Source organism: Encephalitozoon intestinalis, chromosome III (genome assembly GCF_000146465.1).
Source record: "Encephalitozoon intestinalis ATCC 50506 chromosome III, complete sequence".
NCBI classification, from domain to species: Eukaryota; Fungi; Microsporidia; family Unikaryonidae; genus Encephalitozoon; species Encephalitozoon intestinalis.
The window spans coordinates 47,707-71,239 of record NC_014417.1 but is presented as its reverse complement, the minus strand read 5'-3'; the positions used below and the strand labels follow the sequence as shown (position 1 = coordinate 71,239).

The 23,533-nt window shown below is 42.1% G+C and overlaps 16 protein-coding genes across 16 annotated transcripts; 3 read left to right on the top strand and 13 right to left on the bottom strand.

Annotated features, from left to right (window-relative positions):
• Positions 1–44: 44 nt before the first annotated feature.
• Positions 45–1,775, bottom strand: Eint_030570 (isopeptidase T; the record flags this gene model as incomplete). Its single annotated transcript, XM_003072515.1, has 1 exon — positions 45–1,775. The coding sequence occupies one exon, from the start codon at positions 1,773–1,775 to the stop codon at positions 45–47; it is 1,731 nt and encodes a 576-aa protein (XP_003072561.1).
• A 98-nt stretch (positions 1,776–1,873) lies between these two features.
• On the bottom strand, positions 1,874–2,284 carry Eint_030560 (40S ribosomal protein S14; the record flags this gene model as incomplete). Its single annotated transcript, XM_003072514.1, has 1 exon — positions 1,874–2,284. One exon carries the CDS (start codon positions 2,282–2,284, stop codon positions 1,874–1,876), a length of 411 nt encoding a protein of 136 aa, XP_003072560.1.
• Positions 2,285–2,336: 52 nt separating this feature from the next.
• On the bottom strand, positions 2,337–2,666 carry Eint_030550 (uncharacterized protein; the record flags this gene model as incomplete). Its single annotated transcript, XM_003072513.1, has 1 exon — positions 2,337–2,666. The coding sequence occupies one exon, from the start codon at positions 2,664–2,666 to the stop codon at positions 2,337–2,339; it is 330 nt and encodes a 109-aa protein (XP_003072559.1).
• Positions 2,667–2,722: 56 nt separating this feature from the next.
• On the bottom strand, positions 2,723–3,895 carry Eint_030540 (calmodulin-dependent protein kinase; the record flags this gene model as incomplete). The annotated part of the gene is made up of 1 exon (XM_003072512.1): positions 2,723–3,895. The coding sequence occupies one exon, from the start codon at positions 3,893–3,895 to the stop codon at positions 2,723–2,725; it is 1,173 nt and encodes a 390-aa protein (XP_003072558.1).
• Positions 3,896–4,532: 637 nt separating this feature from the next.
• Eint_030530 (putative Ser/Thr protein kinase) lies at positions 4,533–4,817 on the bottom strand (the record flags this gene model as incomplete). Its single annotated transcript, XM_003072511.1, has 1 exon — positions 4,533–4,817. The coding sequence occupies one exon, from the start codon at positions 4,815–4,817 to the stop codon at positions 4,533–4,535; it is 285 nt and encodes a 94-aa protein (XP_003072557.1).
• Positions 4,818–5,500: 683 nt separating this feature from the next.
• On the top strand, positions 5,501–5,824 carry Eint_030520 (homeobox domain-containing protein; the record flags this gene model as incomplete). The annotated part of the gene is made up of 1 exon (XM_003072510.1): positions 5,501–5,824. The coding sequence occupies one exon, from the start codon at positions 5,501–5,503 to the stop codon at positions 5,822–5,824; it is 324 nt and encodes a 107-aa protein (XP_003072556.1).
• A 368-nt stretch (positions 5,825–6,192) lies between these two features.
• Eint_030510 (homeobox domain-containing protein) lies at positions 6,193–6,570 on the bottom strand (the record flags this gene model as incomplete). The annotated part of the gene is made up of 1 exon (XM_003072509.1): positions 6,193–6,570. The coding sequence occupies one exon, from the start codon at positions 6,568–6,570 to the stop codon at positions 6,193–6,195; it is 378 nt and encodes a 125-aa protein (XP_003072555.1).
• Positions 6,571–6,684: 114 nt separating this feature from the next.
• Positions 6,685–7,281, bottom strand: Eint_030500 (Rab GTPase interacting factor Golgi membrane protein; the record flags this gene model as incomplete). Its single annotated transcript, XM_003072508.1, has 1 exon — positions 6,685–7,281. The coding sequence occupies one exon, from the start codon at positions 7,279–7,281 to the stop codon at positions 6,685–6,687; it is 597 nt and encodes a 198-aa protein (XP_003072554.1).
• An 84-nt stretch (positions 7,282–7,365) lies between these two features.
• On the bottom strand, positions 7,366–10,173 carry Eint_030490 (ubiquitin carboxy-terminal hydrolase; the record flags this gene model as incomplete). Its single annotated transcript, XM_003072507.1, has 1 exon — positions 7,366–10,173. The coding sequence occupies one exon, from the start codon at positions 10,171–10,173 to the stop codon at positions 7,366–7,368; it is 2,808 nt and encodes a 935-aa protein (XP_003072553.1).
• A 117-nt stretch (positions 10,174–10,290) lies between these two features.
• Positions 10,291–10,860, bottom strand: Eint_030480 (Vacuolar import and degradation protein; the record flags this gene model as incomplete). Its single annotated transcript, XM_003072506.1, has 1 exon — positions 10,291–10,860. One exon carries the CDS (start codon positions 10,858–10,860, stop codon positions 10,291–10,293), a length of 570 nt encoding a protein of 189 aa, XP_003072552.1.
• Positions 10,861–11,194: 334 nt separating this feature from the next.
• Eint_030470 (uncharacterized protein) lies at positions 11,195–12,193 on the top strand (the record flags this gene model as incomplete). The annotated part of the gene is made up of 1 exon (XM_003072505.1): positions 11,195–12,193. One exon carries the CDS (start codon positions 11,195–11,197, stop codon positions 12,191–12,193), a length of 999 nt encoding a protein of 332 aa, XP_003072551.1.
• Positions 12,194–12,289: 96 nt separating this feature from the next.
• On the top strand, positions 12,290–14,728 carry Eint_030460 (Rho/Rac/Cdc42-like GTPases guanine nucleotide exchange factor; the record flags this gene model as incomplete). Its single annotated transcript, XM_003072504.1, has 1 exon — positions 12,290–14,728. The coding sequence occupies one exon, from the start codon at positions 12,290–12,292 to the stop codon at positions 14,726–14,728; it is 2,439 nt and encodes an 812-aa protein (XP_003072550.1).
• A 44-nt stretch (positions 14,729–14,772) lies between these two features.
• Eint_030450 (DNA mismatch repair ATPase MutS) lies at positions 14,773–16,917 on the bottom strand (the record flags this gene model as incomplete). Its single annotated transcript, XM_003072503.1, has 1 exon — positions 14,773–16,917. The coding sequence occupies one exon, from the start codon at positions 16,915–16,917 to the stop codon at positions 14,773–14,775; it is 2,145 nt and encodes a 714-aa protein (XP_003072549.1).
• Positions 16,918–16,989: 72 nt separating this feature from the next.
• Eint_030440 (synaptobrevin/VAMP-like protein) lies at positions 16,990–17,520 on the bottom strand (the record flags this gene model as incomplete). The annotated part of the gene is made up of 1 exon (XM_003072502.1): positions 16,990–17,520. One exon carries the CDS (start codon positions 17,518–17,520, stop codon positions 16,990–16,992), a length of 531 nt encoding a protein of 176 aa, XP_003072548.1.
• Positions 17,521–17,601: 81 nt separating this feature from the next.
• On the bottom strand, positions 17,602–19,647 carry Eint_030430 (Hsp70; the record flags this gene model as incomplete). The annotated part of the gene is made up of 1 exon (XM_003072501.1): positions 17,602–19,647. The coding sequence occupies one exon, from the start codon at positions 19,645–19,647 to the stop codon at positions 17,602–17,604; it is 2,046 nt and encodes a 681-aa protein (XP_003072547.1).
• A 96-nt stretch (positions 19,648–19,743) lies between these two features.
• Positions 19,744–23,463, bottom strand: Eint_030420 (uncharacterized protein; the record flags this gene model as incomplete). The annotated part of the gene is made up of 1 exon (XM_003072500.1): positions 19,744–23,463. The coding sequence occupies one exon, from the start codon at positions 23,461–23,463 to the stop codon at positions 19,744–19,746; it is 3,720 nt and encodes a 1,239-aa protein (XP_003072546.1).
• Between the last annotated feature and the right edge of the window lie 70 nt (positions 23,464–23,533).

Sequence of the window (23,533 nt, the reverse complement as noted above, 5' to 3'; positions counted from 1 at the left end):
GGAATACACAGAAGTTTATTTTCTACTGGGACTTGGGATAGTTCTCATTTAAACAAGAATATATAGCCATCTTCCAATACTTCAACATTGCTACCAAGAACGTTTGTATCATCTATTTTGTAACACTTTTCATCTTCATACACCCACCACGTGTAATGTCCTGCCTTGATATTATCTCCAGAATGATTGATGCATCCGACAACTCTGTACTTTAAGTCTTCTGGCGAGACTACAGAACTTTGCCTTTCCAGGAAGCTGCGGGCCTTACCTTCGTCGTTGCAGAAGATGCCTAAAGCCCTTTTTGCATCCTCCAAGGAATATCCATCATCTGAAAGCTTTTTGGCGAGGGATTCGTCGGCTTCGTCCTTGCTCATAAAGTCTTTTAGCTTGACACTTTTTATCCCGATCTTGCTTTTGATCTTCTCCACTTTGTTATTATTATAAGAGTATCTTCCAACTTGGATTATTAGATACCTGGGAGGAATTGTGACAAACCGACTTACATTCTTCTTTCCCCCACACTTGCAGTTCCACTCATCAGGAGAAAAAAACATCTCCACAGACCTTCTTATGTCGCCCTTCAGACATGTACATATCATCATTGCAGATTCATAGCTGGTAGACTTATCCATGCATCCTGAACAGCTGATCTTTCTTCCAACCTCAAACTCAAAGAAAGATGTTATCGATGGAATCAGATATAAACCTTCTCCTTCCCGTATCTTCTCAAGGAGGAAAAGTAAAAACTCGTGGGAATCTTGCTGCATAAACTTCGAAAACATAGGCATATCTCTCCATATAAGTATTATCAGATCTAGTATCGATATACTATCTATATTCTTTTCTTTCCTAGCCTTTTTCATTCTGTTTAAAACCCTCATCAGCTGGCAGAAAAAGCACTCCAGAGGATTCTTATCACAGCATATCTCGAAGTGTTGCTCCATATCAATGTCCTCTTTCGAAACTACATATCCTATCATTTGGAGAACAGAAGAAATATAACAGGTGTTTCCGGAGTTAACAATCCCGACATATGGACTAGGAATCGACTCATTCTTTCCCTTTTCCATCGCCTTCAATTTCTTTTCTTCCTGCTCAACAATCCCATTGCAGATTATCCTCTTCTTCACTCTTTTCCTCCCTGCCTTTCCCTCATCTCCAAAGTCAATTGTAATATTCCCGGGAATCTCGTAGTGAAATCTTATGTTTGAGTCACAAAGATAGCAGAATACCTCGCAACTCTCTTTTATAAGGCTAGGAACTAGAACAAAAACATTGTGTTGTGTTTCCTCATAATGTGCCCTTGCATGTCCATTCCCTTCTGCACCATACTGCATCCTCCCGCATCCAACATACCCGCAAATAAAACACACCCACAGTCTTGTTTTCACATCGCACACCTTGCAGCTAAGATTCCCAGCATCTCCTAGATCTATAGAGCATGGACCTTCAGGACATTCATGCATACATACCACTTCCTCGTCCCTGAAGATGACTCTCTCATCCTCATCCTCCGACCTCACCAATGTCTCCATCCTCCTCCTTAGTTCTTCAATCTCCGCTTCCCCGAGCATTGTGTTTTTAATTTCAATACCTAGATCATTTCCAATCTCCTTAATCTCAAATACAATTTGGCATTTGGCCTTCCCAAGGTGAAGATCCTTGTGTTCTTTGCAGAACGAAAGACCACAGCTACACACAGATATCCCAGTCTTGATGTCTTCGTAGCAGTAGCAGCACTTTTCTCTGAATTTAGAGAGGTCTGGTAACTCCATCTAAGGGTTGCCGATAAGAGAAACACAAATAGCCATTTTCAACTTCCTTGACATGTCTGCTGCTGTCAAATAAAATCCATAAATAAAGGCAGCTTTATTCAAACTCTTCTTCCTCGGTGCCCTCCACGCTTCCTGACACGATCCCTTGCAACAGGCGTAACATCCTCAATCCGCCCGACCTTAAGCCCTGCTCGGATCAAAGTCCTTATGGCCGTCTGTGCTCCAGGCCCAAGAGCCATAGGCTTGACTCCTCCAGCCCCTCGAAGCTTAAAGTGAAGCACCTTCACCCCACGCCCAAGTATCTTCTCGGCAACGTCTTGTGCTGCAAGCATGGCTGCATAAGGAGATCCTTCGTCTCGCTGTGCCTTAACTCTCATTCCTCCCGTGATCTTTGCAATCGTTTCCGACCCAGTCATGTCTGTTATATGAACAAATGTGTCGTTCTTAGTTGCCTTGATGTGTGCGACTGCCGCCAACTCCATAGACTCGACTTCTATCTGCTCGGTCATCTCGAAGGGCAAATTTTTTCTCAAACAAAGCTTTGATTCCCCTGGGAACTTTCTATCCAAAATAATCTTCAAGTCTGTCTTCCTTGACTTCAAGACCGTTTTTTACAATTCCAAGCTTCTCTTTGTCAAATTCATGCTTCTCTTGGCATCCATAGCACTCAACCCTCAGAATTCCATCATCACATTTCATCCTGCTGTTCACAACAGGAATGTAGAGCCAAAGGCATTTCCGGCAGAACATAGCCGTGGCCCAACTGTCTTCTCCAATGATCCTGCCAATCCGGTGCAGAATATACCTCTCCCCTCCTATCCTCATGTACTCGGGAAGAAGCTTCATCAGATATCTCAATCCTTCAGACTCCTCCATCAAAGGGATTCTCATCAAAAACTATGTACAGGACGAGCCCTAAAGCTAAATTCCAACCAAAACAAAATATTTTAATCTTCAGATCTTGTGTCACTGTATTCAGAGCTAGATGAAAACTCTTCACTCATCTCGTTTATCTCCTCCTCGGTTACCTTCATTGGCACTCCTGTTATAAAAGGATGCTCCAGAAGCTCAGAGGCACTTGGCCTTGCAAATCTATCGAAATCCATACATTTCCTTACAAAGTTCCTCAGTGCAGGAGATGTGTTAGGCTTGAAGGAAATAGGAATTCTTCCTCGGATAAACATCCTCCACTCCTCTAAGTTCTTCCTCCCATCATCAAAGTAGAACGGTGTCTGTCTCCACGATAGAAACCATACTATGGCTCCTAGGCACCATATGTCTCCCTTTATCCCATGCATATTCAGTTGCGACGTCTCGGGCGGCTTGTATGGATAGGTTCCAAAGCTCTTCGAGGGAATTTGGATCTCGGCATTGTCTCCTACATTCGCAAGCCTCCGGGCAAATCCAAAGTCAATAATCTTATATACAATCCCATCCTTTGTTTCCTTTCCCATAACATTTGAAATCTTCAGGTCGAGATGTGCTATTCCCATGCTGTGAAGATATTGGAGCCCATGCAGAATCCCCTTGGTAATCTCTCTTATTTTATTTTCATTCCCCTTCACAACATCCTGAGACACCTTGATGTCCATGTGCTCCATAAATATCCAAATAATCGTCTCTTCCTCTTCCTTCAGATTCACGTATTTTTCTCTAAACGACTTGAAGAACTTTACAACATTTTTGTGGTCCAGAGATTTCAGCATCTCATCCTCGGCAAGCCCCGGTGCATCTGGCGCAATGCATCTTTTGATCACAACATAAGGCTTCTTGTGTGTATACAGAAAAACCGCATTCGATCGTGTCATCTTTAGTGGAATCAGCGGCAAGTGTGTCTTGATAGCCGCAAACTCTTTGTTCTGGTCGTACCTCGACTTGTGCTGTAAGCACTTATCAACCTTCTTGTTTATGAAATCTAAGCACATCTTCTCCATTCTCTGGTCCTCCTTGGCTCTGCAAACAAAAAAATATTTTTTATAGAGGAAAATAAAGGAAAGAAGTACCAGGGACATAAACAAAATGTTTTGAATCTTTCGGGACAATCTTCTCTGATATCCCTGCATAATTGGCCAAGCTCCAAAACTCAGTCCTTTCCATTCATTCTTTTTTGTGTTCTTCATATAGGTTTTCAGGAGAAAATAATTAGTTTTGTTTATTTATCAAATCCCATTTATAATTCCGTCCAAATATCTCTTGCAGTCAACCCAAACAATTCCCAAAGGCTTTTATGAACTTTTCAAACTCAAGCATCTCCTCTTGTCCTGCAGATGGTTGCACAGTGGTTCTCTCTCAACTTCTTGACTCCAATTTCTCCGGAAAGAATCTATCTTTTGGTGCCAACCGTGGAAAAAATCACAGACGAGACCACAACCTTCCAAGAAACCACTATTGCATCGGGTGACTTGCACATCTCTTGTACAATTGAAAGAGAATTTCCTTTTTTCTGTACAATATATGGGCGTCTCTTCCTTTAATTTTTCTGGGCTGTGAAGAGACAAAGCGTACTTTTGAGGTCTTATGCACTTCTCCGGGCTGGGTGAGATGAAGCGCCAATATATCCATGTGGAATCAAGTCAAACAGACTGTCTGGGCCTTTATAGAGATCCGATTCATCGAGGAGTGTGTTTGGCTGCATAAGTCATGGATCTTTCAGAGCTATCGGCCCAGTCCAGCGGCTGCCTTCTTTAGTCACCATTTTCATTATAAATCTCTTTTCCGAGTTTTCTATGCCTTTGTGTACCTAGACGTAGTCCTTCATCAATATAAATCCAGAGAATTTCTTGTCCGACCAGATGCTTTGCCCCATGGATATGAGCCGGTTAGAAACACAATAAGACTTATTCCGCAGGACCACATATCTGCAAGCTCTCTCAAAAACTTCGGGCCATATACTCTAAACCTTTTACAAACGACCGAAGTCTTCTTCTTTCTCCTTCTGTATAAATAAGGTTGAAAAGACGAAATCCGATAGCGAGAGGTTTCCACTTGCGTCAATAAGCATGTTCTCTGGTTTGACATCTCGATGACATATTTCCTTTCCATGCAGATACCTCGCTGCAGAAATCAATTGTTTGAAGTAGAAATGGGCCAGGGCAGAGCTCAATCCTACACCCGCCTGGATTATGCTCCCCATCTCCTGGCATCCTAACCTTATTACAACAAAACATCCATCCTAGTCTTCGTACGAGTCAACAAATTCAACTATATTTGGATGTTTCATCAATCTATGCATTTTGACTTCTCTCAAAAAGAGCTTCAAAGGAATGTCTTCTTTTCTTATCATCTTGACAGCATACTCCTTGTCTCCAGAAACTTCAGAGCTCTTTATTTTCGATGTTGACCCACTCGCAAGAGTCTCTTGGAGCTCATATCTCGGTACTTATGGCTGTCGGAAATAAGTAATTACTAGTGTCCTAACCAGCAGGGAAAGCCCGCGAACAACATTCGATTTCCATCAATAGTAAATTAAGGGCATTTTGCAGGTTACCTTCCAATAAAGTCAGAAAACGTCAAACATATCAAGGAAACCGCTTAATTTAAAAGTCAAATCTAAATGAAGCATGATAGGAATCTAATCTTCTTTATTTATCTATCTATCATGATGCCGAACAATGACATTAGTACCTCAAGGTGATTGGAGTCCCCAAAGGGGCTGAGATCTGAAAGGATTTCTAAAACAAAAAGATCCAAAAATTTTCACCATCAAGGTGCTTGATCGAAGAGAGATGGAAGTTCAGGCAGCCCTAGGAATGATTTTGTTGTTCCATCCGGAGAGATGCCTAAAGAAGCCAGGAGAAAAGGTCAGGAAAAGCAAGTTCCAGAAAGAGGTTTTGAAGAAGATATATCAAGCAACACCATATCCAACATGGGAGAACAAGATTGATATCGGGATCTTAATATCCTTATCACCAAGAGCAGTGGATATATGGTTCCAGAACAAAAGACATATCAGCAAAGGAAAGAATCAAAGCATTGATGAGAATGCAGACTCCAAGGCAATTGACCTGTGGGAGATTATGTCCATTGTTAAGAATACACCAAGGTATTGATAATTTACTTGTCTTAGAATTTTTACAGTCTTGAATAAATTCTAGCTCAATATTATTATTGAATAAATTTATAATTTAATATTATCGAGCATGTTCCTTAATATTTTTTGATAACCCTATTCTCCAGTTGTAAAAAACAGACTCAAGTTCAAAGGCCAAATAGGGAAGGGGTAAAAATTAATATCCAGTTTTTTGTCTCTCCTCCCTTGGGCCGTCCTATAGAAAAGCCATAAAGCCTTGGCTAATATTTAATATCCCCTCGGAAAAACTCATGTTTTAATTTATGTTCTCAATTGGAAACATCTCACACAAAGACCAACATGCTCTGTCTATGTTACACCAATATATAATGCAATGTCTCTCCAGAACTAGAAGCCAAAACCCTCTCTGTTCTTTTCCAGAACCTTCATTATAACCTTGAACAACTTCACCGGATCTATGTTTTCTGATCTTCCTCCCCTGCTTCTCTTCCCCGTCCTCCCTCCTCTCTCTTTCCTGCTTCGCTCGTTTTGAAACCATATCTGTACAGCTTTCAGCGGAAGCTTGATCATAAGTGCAAGGTCTGTCTTCGTAAGCGTCGACGGATGCGGTGCAATCTTGAATACCTCTTTAAGAACCATCATCTGGAAAGTGGTCTTTCTTGTCCTTGTATCAGGCTCATCTGCTTCGCCCTTTCCCTCTCTAGCTAGCCTAAGGAGACCCAATGCTGCGTTCATCTCCCTCACGTCAAAGTCATTTTTTCGCATCCCAGCTTTTCTTGTTTTTTCTTTTATATCTCAGAGATCAATTACAAATATTAAATATGTCCATAAGCATCACAGTGTCCAGACCCCAAAGACCTTAATACTATACGATTTATTTCAGAATAGAACAACCATTACAAACCCTGTATATCCTAGCAACAGAGGATATCCAACAACCACATGCTTGTTGGTAAGGGAAAGATATCTGCAGAACACTACCGATGCTGTGTAACTCGACCAAAGAGCAAATGCAAGGCCGTAGAACACCTTGAACCCTATTCCAATTCCTCCCAACAGGATGTTCAGGAACGAGAAGAAAACCACAGGGGGAAACGAGTATCCAAGGATACTGCAGCACTCAAGAAATCCTATGTGCTTTGTGTCCAGGACATTTAGCAGGAAGTACATCGACAAGGCCGTCAGCAGAGAAATGAAATATATGTATCCAAAATGGATCTTATAGTTTAGGATGAGCCCAAGAGTATATAATCCTACAAAGACAACCGGACCTGAAAGATCTGCATTCTTAACAAACGAGAAGTCAACTTGTTTTTTTTGAAAGACCCCAAAGACTAAGCGGCTTTCTTTTCTTATTGTGTTGAAATCTATTCCCAGCTCCTTCAGAAGTGGCTCATCCCCAGGTAGTTCCCCAAGAAAGGCAGATTTCAGATCAAATCTATTGGAATATGGCTCTCCGCAATCCTCAAACTCCATTAAGGGCTTTGGGCCATCTGTTTTTATCACTCTAGACCAGGGGTTAGTCAAACACACAGGAAATACATCACCTTTAATGTAGGGTTACGTTCTCTCAATCAGCAGAAAACATTCGTCATTAAACTTACTCATCGGCCAGTCAAGCTCTAGGTCTCCATAGCTCTTTCCGTCAAATATCACCATCTTGCCAAAAAGCTTGTACTTCTTTCGGAATTCTGCAACCGTTTCTACATCTGTTTGGAGGAAGAACGGGAATCCCACTACCTTATACATTCCACTATAGTATGCGGTCTTGACTGTTCTCCTGACAAATGGCTGAATCACACACATCCCGTTGGCTGTAAACTCTTCAGATGCAGTAAATGCTTTGAGATATAGAGTGTCCCTTACAGAATCGACTATCCTTAGGGTCTTCAACGAGTGTCCTCTCACGGGATTAAGACATATGAAATGAGACACAAGAACACTCTTGATCAATTCCAAGGAAGTACTTCCAGACTTGGTTATAAAGATGTGGAGATGGGGAATAGAGTTGTAGTCGATCTCCTTATTGCAAAATGCTAAATATACCACTTGATGCCCAGGAGTGATTGTGCACGAGACGGAGTTCTTAGACTGGAGGTGTTCATACATATCAGACTCCCCATCAGATTGACCAAAGTCCTCGGCTGCAGTTTTGAACCCAGAGCTGTCGGAGACTGCTTCTCTCTTTGGCTTCAGAAAGATTTCCTTCGATCCCACAAATCGGCGAATCTTGCTCTCCAGCTCCAAACCTGTGAGCCCTCTCTTTACAAACACAGTGAAGTTATGGGGCCCGCACAAAACGTTCACACACATCCTTCTGTAGAACTCGTTGATAAAGTCGAGAAACTCCAGGACATCCTCTCTCCTCACTACAATCAAGACGTCTCCTTGGGGAAGATCTGAGACCTTGCTAGATAGGTCTAACGCAGATGACGGATCAAATTCCCTAAACACAGAGATGTCGTCAAGGCTCGTCTTCTCAATAATAGCATCTATGTTGTCCCCAATTGTTCCATCCATGTGTATACATGCACAGAGCCTCAGGGACGTCGGCAATGTGTCTTCACACCAAGGTGTATTACTGAAGACCTTGAGGAAAATAAGTCTGTTTTTTTCAAAGTCTACTTCCGGGTAACACGTATAGATGAAGTAGTCTGCATCAGCATTGATAATCCCATCCTTCACAAGAACTACCTTTCTTTGATAGCTTGTTCTTGAGTTCTCGACAATCCTGGAATCCTCCTCCGAGTCCTTTTCCGTTCTAGGTCCCGTCAAGCCGTATCCATCTTCCTTAATCCTTTTTCCAGGCCTGTCTGCTGCTCCAGTCCTTTCGCCCTCATCCATTGCAGTACATTCAAATAGATATAGAAACTTCCGAGTGCTAAGAAGTCTCTCAATGTTATTTCTCAATAACTTAATGCTGTCTCCCTCCTTCACAACAAACTCGGTATAGCTGCACAAAGGATAGTCATACGAATTAACATTATAAAACCCTGCCCCTCTGTAATTTCTGATGTTTTCTATCTTTACACACTTAATCGAGACTTTGTTCTGCTTCTTCTTGAGCATCTCCTCTGTTTGCAAAGGAATTGTAACCTTTGCATTCAATAGTTCGTCTTCCATTCCTTTTTTAAGATAAACCAGGTAGTATCCCGAGTGGTCTCTTACTTTGTCCTTGTATGGGTGTCTTCCTCCAAAGTTGTGCTCCAGTGCCTCCACTTCTCCTGCCTCTGTCACAACTGTATCGTTGAACTTGATCCATTTCCCTTTGATCTTCACATAGGCATAGAAGTGCCCCTCATCATGATCTCCTCGGTGAACTATCACAGAGTACAGATTGTATATCTCCGGAGATTCGGACTCCTTTCCTTCATCTTTATCCATGAACGGCGACATATCGAGAGAGGAAGGAAATTCAAAGTAATCGTTTATCTTATATCCATTTCCCGTCTCGAAATCAACATTGAATCTTTTCAGAAGAACAAACATAACCGGTGGAAGAGAGCCAAACATCACCCCTTTCTCTGCATCAACGAGCCCATGGTTCTCACAGTTATACTTGTTGTTTCCCTCAAGCGTTTCACTTTTCACATATCTCTTTAGAGACTCCTCTAGATTTGACGACAGCTTGTTATTGAAAAAGTCTCGAATCTCAACCTGAATGTCCTGGAACTTCTCCTTTATCCGACGGACACAGCCACATCTTCCATTTATGTATGTCAGCAGCTCCCCTTGGATCAAGTCTTCAATAAAATCCTTTCTCTTACTGTCCTTCTCCAGAGCATCAAAAAAAACCTTCGAAAATTCATGGATGTCTTGATGTGCATTGACGTCATCCACCCATATATTATTCACAACAAAGTCCGTCGTGTCCACAGGATTCTCTCCCGTTTGCATTTCCTTGAACAACCTCTGAAGAAGTAGGACCCTTCCAACAGGCTCCAGTCCAAATACATCGTTTCTGAACTTTGCTATGTTGAACAAAGTCTGCATCAGAGAGTTGATGTAACAGGTCGCTCCAAGGTTTTTGAGTCCTACATATCCAGTCTCTTTCTTCGAATCGTAGTATCCAGACCTCACGCTAATGTTAACCTTGATGACATAACTGTCCTTCTCCTCAATGTACATTCCCATATCTGTATTGAACATAGAAAATTGATACTGATACTCGTATTTCTCTCCATCAATGGAGAAACAAAATGCCGTCAAAACGTCGTGGTAGGATCCCCCTTGATACTCTAGTGCCAAATACACCCTTCCGCCCTTGTATGATAGAACTAACTTCCACTTATGCCCCTGTGCAGAAAACAACCTAGACTCTACTTTTGTTCCGCTAGAAGGCCTTTTTACTTTCCAGCCCTCGTCCATCGAGGGTCTCCTACAAAAACATTTAAAGTCCTGTCAAATCTTGAGATATCCATCTCCCATTCGTCAGGCTTAACACAGAGCTTTTATTTGAAATTATTATTTAATGATATATTCATGTCATTTGCTAAATGACTTACTTCTAGACTTCCTTGAAAATACTCTGTCCAAAAGCACTTGCTGGGATATTAGGTTCGACGTGTTTTTGTAGTAATAGTGTCCGGCAAAGCAATCAAGGTTCTTGTAGTAGCAGCAGTAGTAGTGCCCATCAATCGATGCTCCTGGTATGCTTTTAAGCCGGGGATCGGGAAGCAAGAACAGCTCTTTGATTTTGATATACATGAAGTTGCTCTTCTTTATATCATAAGACCCTTCCCTATAGACATACTCTCCTTTCCATTCGGGAAAGAGCTTCCAATGTATTATGTCCGGATTCCCCATCGAGTACTCCTCAGTTGTAAATGGATAAATGTTCCCAACTATTTCTCCTTCAAAGTACGTTGTGAGAAGCTCGTATCTGTCTGTAAGGTTATGTATCTCGAATGTTCCGCAGATGAATTCCTGCTCGATGTCGATGGCATCTACATTCATTTCTATTTTAAACGACCCTCCGTTAGTAAGCTGCTCTCCTCTGTATCTGGCACCATCCTCGAGAGCTAGAGCTTCCCTTGAGTACATGGATGCTTCCATTGGATTTCGTTTTAATAGCGAACTCCTTTTCTGTGTGCCCGAGTATTGGGTGCTGGAAGGGAGGGAATAGGAGCATCTGGCCTAAAACCGTGGATTTAAGAATTCCAAGGAGAAAGACTTTAAACAGCATTTCCACCACACTACAAGAGCTTCTTGCATCCATGTGTGTTTGGCTGCTCATCTAGTCTCCGGTTGGTTGAAAGTTATTGCGAAAGTCCAATCATCCAAGCCGTTCTAATGCAAGACTACAGAAATCCATTGGGCGAAGCCTCTACAGAACAACAGAATTCATTGAGGAGAAATAAGACCGCAGAGTAAATGAATTTGCAAGAAAATGGAGAGAACAACGCTGTACAGTCTTATAGAGAAGCAAGTCAATCCAGCAGACTCGACTCCGTTGGATGTTCACAAAGTCAGGAAATACTGCTATTACGGCTTTTCCGATGGATTTCTCAGGCCAAAGTACTGGAAGATCTTTCTTGGATATTACAGTAAGAATAAGTTCAAAACCGAGATGTTTCTTAGGAACATGAGAAGTTCCTATGGCTTTTATGCAGAGAAAATGAAGGAGGAGTTTAAAGGAAAAGAGGAATGCTACAAGGTGATTGAAAATGATGTTTGCAGGACGTTCATTAGGCCTAGGACAGATCATGGGAGCTTTGAAGAAAAAAGAAAATACTGTGAATTTTTGGACAGTGTATCTGAAAATTCCCAAGAAAGCCATAGAAACATTGTCGAAAGAATACTGAAGTGCTACGCAATGACCAATTCTTCGGTGAGATATGTCCAGGGAATGAATCTTGTCTTGATAGCGATATACTATGTCCTGTGCCGCAGTGAGGACTCTGAGGACAGAAAGTACTGCGAAGAAGACACCTTCTTCTGTTTCAATTCATTGATGGCCGAGATAGGAGACAACTTCATTGGAGACTTTGATCAGTGTAGCGGAGGGATAGTTCATAGGATGTCCACGGTCATGGAAATAGTCAAAAATGCGGACGGAGAGCTGTATGAAGTGATGAGAAAAAAAGGCCTAACAGAAGGAGGATTCCACATGAAGTGGATATTACTGATGTTCATGCCGTGTTTTGAAATTGAAGACGTCGTATGGCTTTGGGACCGGCTTCTTAGTGACGTGTGTAGATTTGAAATTGTGCTGTATTGCTGTGCTTCTGCCATTCTCCTAATGAAAAATATGATTCTTCGTGAGGACTTCGATGTCTGTATGGAGATTTTTCAGAAGCCGTTGGACATGGGAGTGGAAACCATGTTCAATGTGGCAGATCATCTGAGGAGGAAAGATTACGAGATACTTCAGATGGATGACCAATGAATGGCTTTATAAGAGATCAGAGACAAATGCTATTGATGTTTCTCTCTGAAACATTGAGAAGAGATAAATACAGAAAAACAAAGAACTCTATTTTAGATGGCCAAACTTAGAAAGGTCATTGAGGCTATTGGAGAAATATTCAAAAGTGAGCAAAACTATATTCAAGACCTCCTTATGTGGGAAAGAGATTTCAGGATATGGATTCTCAACTGCCCATTGTTTAGCACCCCAAAGATTAAGTATGAAATATGTGATAGGATATTTATTAATCTGGAAAACATCCAGAAGCTGCACGAAAACATCTATAAAGATATGAAGAAGATGAACCTTAGTATCTACTCGGAGATAACGGGAAACCATGAGTTGAAAAACACGGAGGAATATATGATTGACAAGGTTGACATCAACAACCCGAAGATACAAAAGCTAGAGTATGTCTCCATATACGAGAAGTATATTGAGGAGTTTGAGCTATACAAGGAGTATGTACGGCGGCTTCCCAAAGCCGATTTTGAGCTTGAGAAGCTTATATTCCGCCTTCCAGAATTTGAAAAAGGAGTTGAAAACTTTCTGAAAGAAAAAAATGCAGAGTTCCTAGGTGTGAAGCATTTTCTGTATAGGCCGTCTCAGAAACTTGCAAGATATCCCATGCTTTTGAGAGCTGTTGCCAAGAACACAGAGGGAGAACTGAAGAGTGCATATGAAAATTTGATTGAGAAGTTTATGAAAATAGCAAAGAATGCAGATAAAGAATTTAACAGGTTTGGAACTCAATTTGCCATCTACAGGCTCGGGATCAACTTTAGTTATAAGAAGGAAGTTAGGAACCAACACTGTCTAGCACTGTTTCAGAAAAAACGAAGACTATTGAAGGAGGGGAAAGTACTGGTAAGAGGAGAAACAAAGGAAGACTCACCAACATGCAAATTGTTTATTTTTGATCACCTCATACTAATATGCGACTACCCAAAAAATAAATTTGCAGAGATCTTCATTAGAGAAGAGCCTATATTCATGGCTAGGCTAGTTGTATTAAAAAAGGACACCGGCTTCTTTCCTCAAGACGAGTCCTTTGAAGAGCTCTCTCCTCTACTGTTGTTTGAGATAGGAGGAGACAAAGCCCAGGGACTATATTTCCAAGACAAGGGGGAAAGAGATGTATACTACAACATAATTCAAAAGGCGATACTTCAAGCCAGATCGAAGCTTCGAAGCGATGTAACTATTGAGGAACTTCCTTTCAATATAGATGAGCCAGTGAAGTATGTATGCAAGGCAACCGACTTCGATTGGTATGGGGAAAGCCTATCTTCTTCAGGTAGCCTGGAGGAGGAGAGTTTTTCGACTCCGTCCGAAGAAGAGAAATCTTTTTCTGAAGATAGTGAGGAAAAGGAGGTGGAGGTAGAAGACAATGAATTAATAGAGATTGTGAATAGGTTTTTGGAGATCAAGAAGAAGAACTCTGAGGAAGAAAAAAGACAGAGCGAAGAGACAGACCAGATTGGAAGCCAGACTAAACCAAAAAAGGGCCAGTCCTTGTGGAAAATCCTATTTCCAACAGCTGACTTCTTTGTGAGCAGCATCCAACTCCCTCCTCCCTTGAATAGAAGAGACGATGCAGAATATATCTTTGCTCAAAAGAATATGTACATTATAGCAACAAGCGATGGTGTCTGCAGGTTCTTCAATAATAGGATCGATAAGATCCTGGAAAGGAAGGTCAAGAAGATAATTTATGATTCTACATACGAGATAATGCTATATCAATCGGAATCCATTCTTTATGCGTCCCATTTCAACGTTGAGTCAACAAGCCTGGAAGAAAATGTTCTGAAGGATGATATCGAAGACTTTTTCTATGGAATAACAAAACAGGGCCCATGCATTGCGTCTACAGACTCCGGGGACGGTAAATCTTTCTCGATATTTCTTTTTCTGGCAATTGTGTCCAACCGTTCAATTGTGATTGAGCTTTCTCGAAGGCTGTATGTTGGGCTTCAGGTATATAATGTTTTCTTCTGCTCAGACAAGATTGTGATAGCATCCAAAGACTTCGAGATTATTGACATGGAGACACTTCGGACAGAAGAGCTCCTACAGATCTATGATCCGTTCATCCCTGTGCTTTTCCAAGGGCTCCAAGGCATAACTGCAAGATCGATATTCCCGGTCTCGCCACATGAATTCCTCTTGTGCTTTGATTCCATAGGGTTTATAGTTGATGAAATAGGAAAGCTAAAGCGTACAGATGTTATCTTCCTGTGGAATTGTGTCCCAATAGAGTTTAAAGTGATTAGGAACTACGTTATTTGCATTGGGGCAAATGTCATCAATATATTTTGTCTCAAGACTGGACTTCTGGTTTTTAGCAAATTCCAGGATGGACTACGGTTTGTGACCGGAAGCCTTGAACCACTTGTGCATGATGGGAGGAAGTTCTATAAGATAATATTTGGAGAGGATAGCGAAGAGGAAGATATACCAGATTCACAAAGTAAGGATCAGGATCGAAAAGAAGGGAGTAAGGAGCAATGAACAATCCTCTCTGGTCTGATATAGTTAATAAAAAGTTTATTAGACTATTTTTCCATATACTCCTTAGCCGTCTCAATCACCTTTGTAGGAAACCCTACTTTCTCTGCAACCATTATTCCAAAGCTTGTGTCACATACCCCATCAACAACCTCATACATAAGAAGTGTTCCTTCGTTCTTAACTTTCTTATTCAACACGTCGTCTCCGCAGAGTTCGGGAAAATGTGTAGCACAAAGACACAGGGCTTTCTTCTGAACAATATGTTCTTTGACAGCCTGTGCAATGCTCAAGCCATCGATTGCGCTAGTCCCTCTTCCAAGCTCATCTATTATGATTAGTGACTCGGACGAGCTCAGACGGCATATCCTTGCTATGTCTGCCATCTCCATCATGAATGTGGATGAGCCTGTGAATGAACAGTCGTTAGCCCCGACTCTGGCATATATCCCGTCAAGAATCGGAATACTGGCATAGTCTGCAGGAACATAACATCCTATATGTGCAAGAAGAGCGACCACGCCACATGTTTTAAGGAAGGTGCTTTTCCCTCCCATGTTCGGGCCAGTCACCACGCACATCTTCTTCTCCTCCATCCTTATCGAGTTAGAAATATAGTCCTGATCTTCAAGAACCGGATGGAAACCATTTCTTATTTCAAATATCCCTTTGTTGAACATGGGTCTTGAATATCCCTTGAGAGAGGCTTTGATGGAAAATGCATTGAACACGTCTATCAATGCAGTCAGGTAGTTCAAGGACTCGATTTGAGATATGTAACTTTTCAGCATTCTCTTGATTCGGTCCATAACCTCTTTCTCCTCGTCATCGATTTCTTTTTTAAGCGCTACCTGTCTCCCATTTAAGGAGGAAAGGATTCTGGTTGTAAGTGTGACTCCTCCCTTTACAAAGTTTAGCTCAACAAAACCTTCCTTCCTAAGAAGATCTTGAGCTTTTTGGTACTCACCCTTTGTAGTCTTGAAGACTCCAGTATTTTTGTCTATCTTGATCTTCGGATAAATCTCAGACACCCTCTCATACTCCCCATTCATCTCCTTCTCGATTTCTCCCAGAGCCTCGGAAAGCTCAAGAAGCCTTGCAGACACATCAGGTCTAATCCTATACACGTTTTCTTCTGCTGCCTCTAAATCGACTACTCGTACAATCTCTTCTTTGAACGGGCCAAAAGCCGAAAAGATACTCTTAAGAGGCTTAGAAAAGTCTCTGGTGAGAGGCAAAGAGGATGAAAAGGAAGACAAGAGCTCTGGAATGATGTCGATGGTCTGAATAAGTCTGAGGATTTCCCTCAAGGATATTCTCCCTGTTTCTATTCGCTTAGATAGCCTTAGAAGATCTGGAAATTTCTTCAAGATGTTCAGGTTAAGTGTTCTCAATGAGTCAACGGTTTCCAACCTTCTCTCAATCTCATCCTTGTTACGAAGAGGTTGCAAAAACATTCTGTGCAGGAGTCTCCAGCCCTGGTTTGTATAACAACAAAAGGTCTTAGCTACACAATGTTCGTCATCACTGCACACATTCAATGCAGACAGGACGCTTCTATCTATCCTGCATATAAATGGCCTAGTATATTCCTCACACTTATAATTCTCTTCAGATATCCTGAGATATCTACACAGGAGTTTTACAGTGTTTTCTTCACATCTTCTCAAGCTGCTTGAAACCCCTAATCTGTTGAAGAAACCTCCAAGCTTCTTGTTATCGTATACAACCTCAACCACATTTACTTCACTTAGGATCCAGTACAGGCTGCTGAATATTTCATCATCCTCAAAGACAGATGTGTAGATCGTTGACTCCGATGTGATAAGGAAGCTGATCTCAACCACCTCTCCTAGTTTGACGGCTGCAATTGATGGAATACTTCTAGCATCAAGCAGCAAGTCTGTAAAGTCCTTCCAGTTTCCTGGGAATCCTTCTCTTACAAGAACTTGGCCGTTGTATTCCTGTACCCCAATCTTGATCTCAGTTAACAGTGCTCGAACTATTCCTTCAATTTCTCCTTTAGAAAGCCTTAGCTCCTTCATTTCCTTTCTTTCGATCACGTCTCTGGCGTTGTACTGAGGAATCATCTCGATATCGGAGTTGAACACGCTGTATCCTTCTCCCTTTCCAAAGAACTTGAACTTCCCCTTCTCAAGTGTTTCGTAGAACTGCCTGAACTCATGGTCCATTCGATGGGATTGTGAAACTAGTTTCAAAAAACAAAGAAATATCGAACTGTCTAGTTTTATTTTATAAGGCCCTCAGCAACACTTATTTTTCTTTTTTGCACTCTTGAACAGCAGTTTCGTCTCATAACAGAGATGCTCGGACTTGGCAACCAGATCCTCCAGCTTGTCATTCCGTTCAAGAACTGCCATCAGAGTCTTGGACAAAGCCCCCTTTGTCTCTTCCACCTCGTTCTGTATTTGTAAGAGGGTGTGTTTTGATGCAGGGTCTTTGTACTCCTCGATGAGCTTCTCGATGTTTCCGTGCCTTGCCTCCTGTAAAAGTCTCAAGGCCACAACCCCGGGATAGTCATCGTCTGCACATGCTATGTAAGCATAGTCGTTATGTACCATACTAAACAGCTTATAGGCCTTTTCATCATTGAATTCGTGTGTGTACTCCTGGAACTCATATGTCTCCAACTTTTCTGCAAGCTCTTGTGAAATAAATGTCAATGTCTCCTTTACCTTTCCTCGAGTGAAGAATGAGAATTGCTTGAGACTAAATGCCTTTGCTTTTATCTTTCTTGTGTGTACGTTGATGACTACTAGAGAAATAATAGCCATCCTGGGGTTCCAAGGGAGGCGTCTTAAACCTGCCTCCACAAAAGAAAGTAGGTTGATTATAGAGACAAACCATTTAATTATTTAGGCTGTTGGTGCACTCATCCCAGATTCCTTCATGATATCGTTCATGAAGCTCTGGAGCTCATTAGATCTTCTCTCAAGCTCTTCCACCTCGAAGTCATCAGGCCCTTGTGCCTTTGAGAGCCATTCTTCATGCTCCTTGATGAAATTCAAAGACTCGTCCTTCTTCTCTTGAGAAATGTTGGCCTTTTCAAGAAGACCCTTGAATGTGAAAATGGCTTGGTCGAACGACATCCTCTTGCCCATCTTCTCCTTGACCTCGTTGTCACGCTGTTCGTTATCTCGTGCCTCCTTGGCCATCCTCTCGATCTCCTCCTGACTAAGTCTGTTCTGAGAGTTTGTTACGGTGATCTTGTTGGACTTTCCGGTCTGCTTGTCCTCGGCAGTAACCACAAGAATTCCGTTGTGATCAACGTCAAAAGTAACTTCAATCTTAGCTGTTCCACGGGGTCCTGGGATGATTCCATCCAGGTTGAAGGTTCCAATTCTCTTGTTGTCCTTGCACATCGGCCTGTTTCCCTCATGCACATTGATTGTTACGGCTGTTTGGTTGTCTTCATAGGTTGTAAAGGTCTCTGTCTTCTTGATTGGGATATTGTCTCCGCAGTTGATTAGAGGTGTTGCAACTCCTCCGGCAGTCTCAATCGAGAGGTTCAGCGGAACACAATCAATGAGAAGAAGACTTGATCCTGCTTCCACAGCATCGGAGTATATGGATGCTGCTTGGTATGCTGCTCCATATGCAACGGCCTCGTCTGCATTCACAGGCTCAATGACCTTGTGTGCTCCAAAGTATTCTGCAAGCAGAGCCTTGACCTTTGGGATTCTCGATGATCCTCCCACAAGTAGAACCTTACTAATGTTGTTTCTGGCTTCGTTCAATGTCTTTTCAAGAGAAGGATTCAAAAGGAGCTTGTTTCCATCAGAAGAGTACTCAACAGAGGGAACTCCTGTAGAGCGCAAGAGACATCCCTTGGTCCTTTCCATGCACTTCTTGAAGAGATGGTCGCAAAGAAGTTCGAATCTAGCACGGGTAATCTGTACGTTCAAGTCATCTGTCATGTGGAAGCAAGGCACATAGATTGTGCTGCTTGTTGCCGAACTAAGAACTGCCTTGACTCTGGTACACTCTGCCCTGAGTCTGAGAAGAGCACTCTCCTTGAGATCAGTCTTCTGGATCGAAGGATTCTTTTTAAGGAACTCGGAAATGCAGTAGTTGATCAATAGATTGTCAAAGTCTTGGCCTCCGAGGAATGTATCTCCGTCAATGGCCTTGACAATTCCGAAGGTTCCTGTGGTTGCATTGAACTCAAAGTCAAGCACAGATACATCGAATGTACCTCCTCCAAGATCAAACACAAGGACATCCTCCTTTGCAGAGAAATTGGCATTCTTCTGTGTCTGGATGTGGGCATATGCCAGTGCTGCTGCTGTTGGCTCTGCAAGGAGTCTAACTCTGTCCTCATTGAACCCAGCAATGGTTGCTGCTGCCTTGGTTGCTGCCTTCTGAGGATCCTCAAAGTATGCAGGAACTGTCACCACCATGGCATCCACAGGCCCTCCAAGCCTTGCCTCAGCTGCCTTCTTCAGATTAGACAGAATCTTCGAGCTGATCTCAGGAGGTGTGTAATACTTGGTCTTTCCATTCTTCGTGAACTTGTATGCCATGTTGTCATAGGAATTGGTTGAAGAAGGATCCTTGTGAGGCATCTCCTTCTTCTCACGCCCGTTGTATCTCACAATCTTGAATGGCCATCCACTCATCATGTTCTGGATCTTCGGATCGTCAAAATCTCTTCCAATCATTCGCTTAGAGTCAAACAGAACTGACGTGGGATCAAGCCCTGCCATGTTCTTTGCTGCTGTTCCAACAACAGTGCAATCGTTCTCGTCAAAACTCACTACAGACGGTGTGGTTCTTTCTCCATCCGAATTTGTAATGATCTCCACCTTTCCTCCTATGTACCCTGCAACACAGGAAAATGTAGTTCCAAGATCAATTCCAATTGCTCTAGATGTATTGGATTTTTGCTTTTCTTCTGACATTGTGTCTTAGGGATTTTCCGTTTTTATTATTTTTTCTTTCCGGATTTCTCAGTTTTTTTCTAGAAAAAGACTGTGGTAATCTTTAATGTTTATTCCTCATACAAGAATCACTTCCAAACACTTTCGAACATGATCGATAACCCTGTAGTCCTTGGATCGGAGCGACTCAACAAGAACATCCTTGACATCATCTACAAGCTTCTTATTTCCGCTCTTCCATATCTTCTCCAGCAGAGTATAGACTTCCCTCTGCTTTACTCGGGAATAGAGTCCATTGTATATCATTTCCATCTCGTTATACTCCGTTAGGACCTTCCTGATCTTCTCAACAACATCGCTGTAAATAAGTTCAATGTCATGGAATAGTATTTCATAACATTTGAAGGAAATACTCTCTTTTCCAAGTCCAGATCCGAGCTCGCTCATCTCAAAAATCACCTTATATCCTTCTCTAACATCCGATTCTGTTGTTTGGTCAAAAGGCTGCATGGAATGGCTATCCAACCTTTTGGTGTTTGGAGCAAACTTACTCAGAACCTCATGGTAAAAGGCTAGGAACTCAAGAATGATTCGCTCTCTTTTCTTTATAGCCTTTGCCATGCTCTCCGACGCCTCTTCCCCTAGCCCGCTACATCCCTCTGTTTCCGGTGAGCATTGGAGGGCTTTCACTTTCGGTGCCTCCTTTAGAATCACCCTACATCCATTTATAAACGATATAAATGAGGCTCTGGTTTTTATGTTTTCAGACCCCTTCATAAACGCTCTAACAACGTCTTCCCAGAAGGCCTTTTCCTTGCTGTATTCAACCAAATCCATTGCTGCTTCCGAGTACCGCGTATCCTCCAAATCCTTGGATAGAATCCTTCCTATTCTTTCAATAAGCATCCTAGACAGGCGGATATCCTTGAATTCGATCCAGTCGTTGTAAGCTTCAAGTTGCATGTCAAGTCCTCCATCTTCCGCTGGCCATTCCCCAACCATATTCAGAATCTTCTCTTGAAGCGTCTGGCAATCGCTGTGGACAAACTTTCGAAGCAAAGGAATCAGAGAGCGACGCTCAGAGCTTTTGAATCCAAATCCTTTGACCGAGTCTATCATGTCAAGACACACACTAGTAGAATATCCTTCGTTTACAGGAATACTGGAAAAGATCAACTTGTATGTGTTCAAAACCAGGTCCCTTAGCCTTTGAAGGGGCTGGAGAGACTTTCTTTCTCCAATCCCTGCCTTAAATCCCATATCTTCCGGGCTATGCTCGCTTCCTTCCTGGCATATACTCTTTCCTTCATCCCTTGTCCCTGAAATCCTGTTTGTCATCATCTTTAGACTCTCAATACACATATTTTGTATCTCCGAAGAGTCTGTGTTGCACAGGCTATCTGCAACAAGCTCAAGAAACTTTCCATACAACTCCTCATGGTAATTCATCTTTCCAATCGTTCTGCTACATTCATCCATTATCAGCATCAAAGTACAATGGGCTTCTGAATCCCGGCCTTTGGCAAACTCCCTTCCCTTCTCCAAAACAGGAATAAGGCCATTATTTGCTGCAAAGTCAAGCTCTTCGGAGTTCATTACCTCACACTCTGCCTCAAGGAACATAACCAGATACTTAATGGCCGTTTCACACACCATATGTCTTCCATCGTTTGTCATCTCCCCCAATACCTTTATGTATTTGGCCCACGCTGGATTCATGTCTCTGTTCTTCTCTTCCTTCCCCTTGGGAGATCGATCAAAAGCCCTCCTACTCATTAGGCTCTCCCCAATATCCTGGAAGATAAATATTGCCTTTAAGCTTATTTCGCTGCTCGGCGACAGGCACATCGAATACAGACAATCTATAAGCACTCCAAAATGCTCGTTACTTATGAGATGCCCGCATCCCTCTATAATCCATCGAATAATGGGGTACAAGGAGGAATACAGGCAGGGAATACATGAACACTCGATGCATTGGAGAATTGTGTCCCAACAGCTCTCAGGCGTCATGGTTCGAAGGACAAAAGACAAGGTTTCCAAAATTTCCAATCCGTTCCTTTCCAGATCTTTTCCAAGCATCTTCTGCAGGAGGACAAAAATAACGCTTTCGACATCAGGCGTTAGTGCCTCTAAATGCCCAACATAATCCATGAGAATAGAACAGAATACCTTGGTCGGATACCCCTCTTCGCTTCCACTCTCCCTTAGTATCCCTCCGAGAATCATCTCAAATATCTTTATGTTCAGCGGCTCTACTACAACAGGCTTGATAATATTAAACACAGACAAGAGAAAGTCCACTCTCTCCTTCGAGGTCCATGTACAAGAAGGCTCGGGTTGCTCTATACCTTTGATTAGAAAAAAGATCTCCTCGGCATCAAAGATACAGATAGATTCTATGATCTTTCCAAGATGGTCCTTACCGTTCTCAAGAACAATCCACCAGGAGTCCTGTATATGCTTTCTGTTCTCAATGGCATTTCTACATACAACATCTGTAAACCCTAGCTTGCACCCCAGAACCATAAACCTGTCCAGAAACTCCTTGTTACCAGAAACAGAATAGAACCAAAGGACAATCTCCAGCAGACACTCCACCTTGGGATGTACGTTATCGATATCAGACAGTTTTGCATATAAGATTTCCGAAAACTTACCAAAGAAAGCCTTTGTTGAGGAATGAAACTTACCACTTGTCTTCTCCTGAGCCTTCAGTTGGCCATTTAATGAGTTTCTAATGGTATCGATTACATACTCATTTCCAAATTCATCATCAAACGATGCATTTTCAAGAATGTTGAAAAACATTCTTCTTATAGTTGAGGAGTAGCCTTCAAACAACAAGATGTCCAAACTCCCGAAGAAGTCCAAAAACATCTCAGTCTCCAAGTCGTCAAGTAGACTATAAGATTTCTCCATTTCATCAAACACTGCAAGGATCTGCTTTTCGAACAGACAGTTATGTCTCTCAACTAATCTTGCAAGTACCTTATAGACATTCCCCCTGGAAGAGCATCTCCTTTTTATCAACTCCATCAGCATAGCCATCACTTCAGAATCATATATCTTCCTGAACTCCTCATATTCAAAAAGATCGCTTTTACGGGTTATTAGAAGTACTGCATCAACCATAAAGTGATTCATTTCCTTCGAGGTATTCCCATTCTCCAGAAGATGCTTAAGGAATGTAATTCCATCATTGATTGAATTAGAGAATTGGAAACCACCTCTCACAAGCAGTCTTTCAGACCCAGGCCTGTTCCCTTCAAGGACGTCAGGGCAAACAGCCGTAGACTCAGGTTCCCCTTCCTCGCTCTGAACCTCTTCCTTGAAGACTGGACATGCCCTGCTGAAAACAACATCCACTAAATGCATCGCTATGGGCTTAGCAGTTGTCTGTACCTGTCTGCTTCTGTCATCAATCATTCTCACTATGCTTTTAAACAAGGACAGTGCAAGGTCCTCCTTGAAGCTTTCATATCTTATAATGTAGTAGCTCATCTGGAGTATCTTCATCTTCGATACTTCGCACCAATTCCCCTCAGAAATAACACTAATAATCTCCTTGATGTCACTTGAGATGAGAAGATCGTTGACAAGAAATGTGTATATGAAATCAATAACAAAAATCGGAACCTGCTTCTTGATTCTCAATCCCTTCACAAAAGCATCGACAATATCTCGTGTTTCTCTAATGAAGTCTTTTATGTTTTCTTCTTCAATCTTATCCATCTCTCTCAGTGACTTCCTGCATCTCTCCAAAACCTCGTGGTCCTCCATTGTCTTCATGAGCTTTTCAATACCAGCCTCCAACTCTGATCTGTGGAGATACATTTATTTACACAGGGTTTCACAGCTTTATTTATTTGGCGTCAATGAAACGCCATGATGCAATCCAAAATGG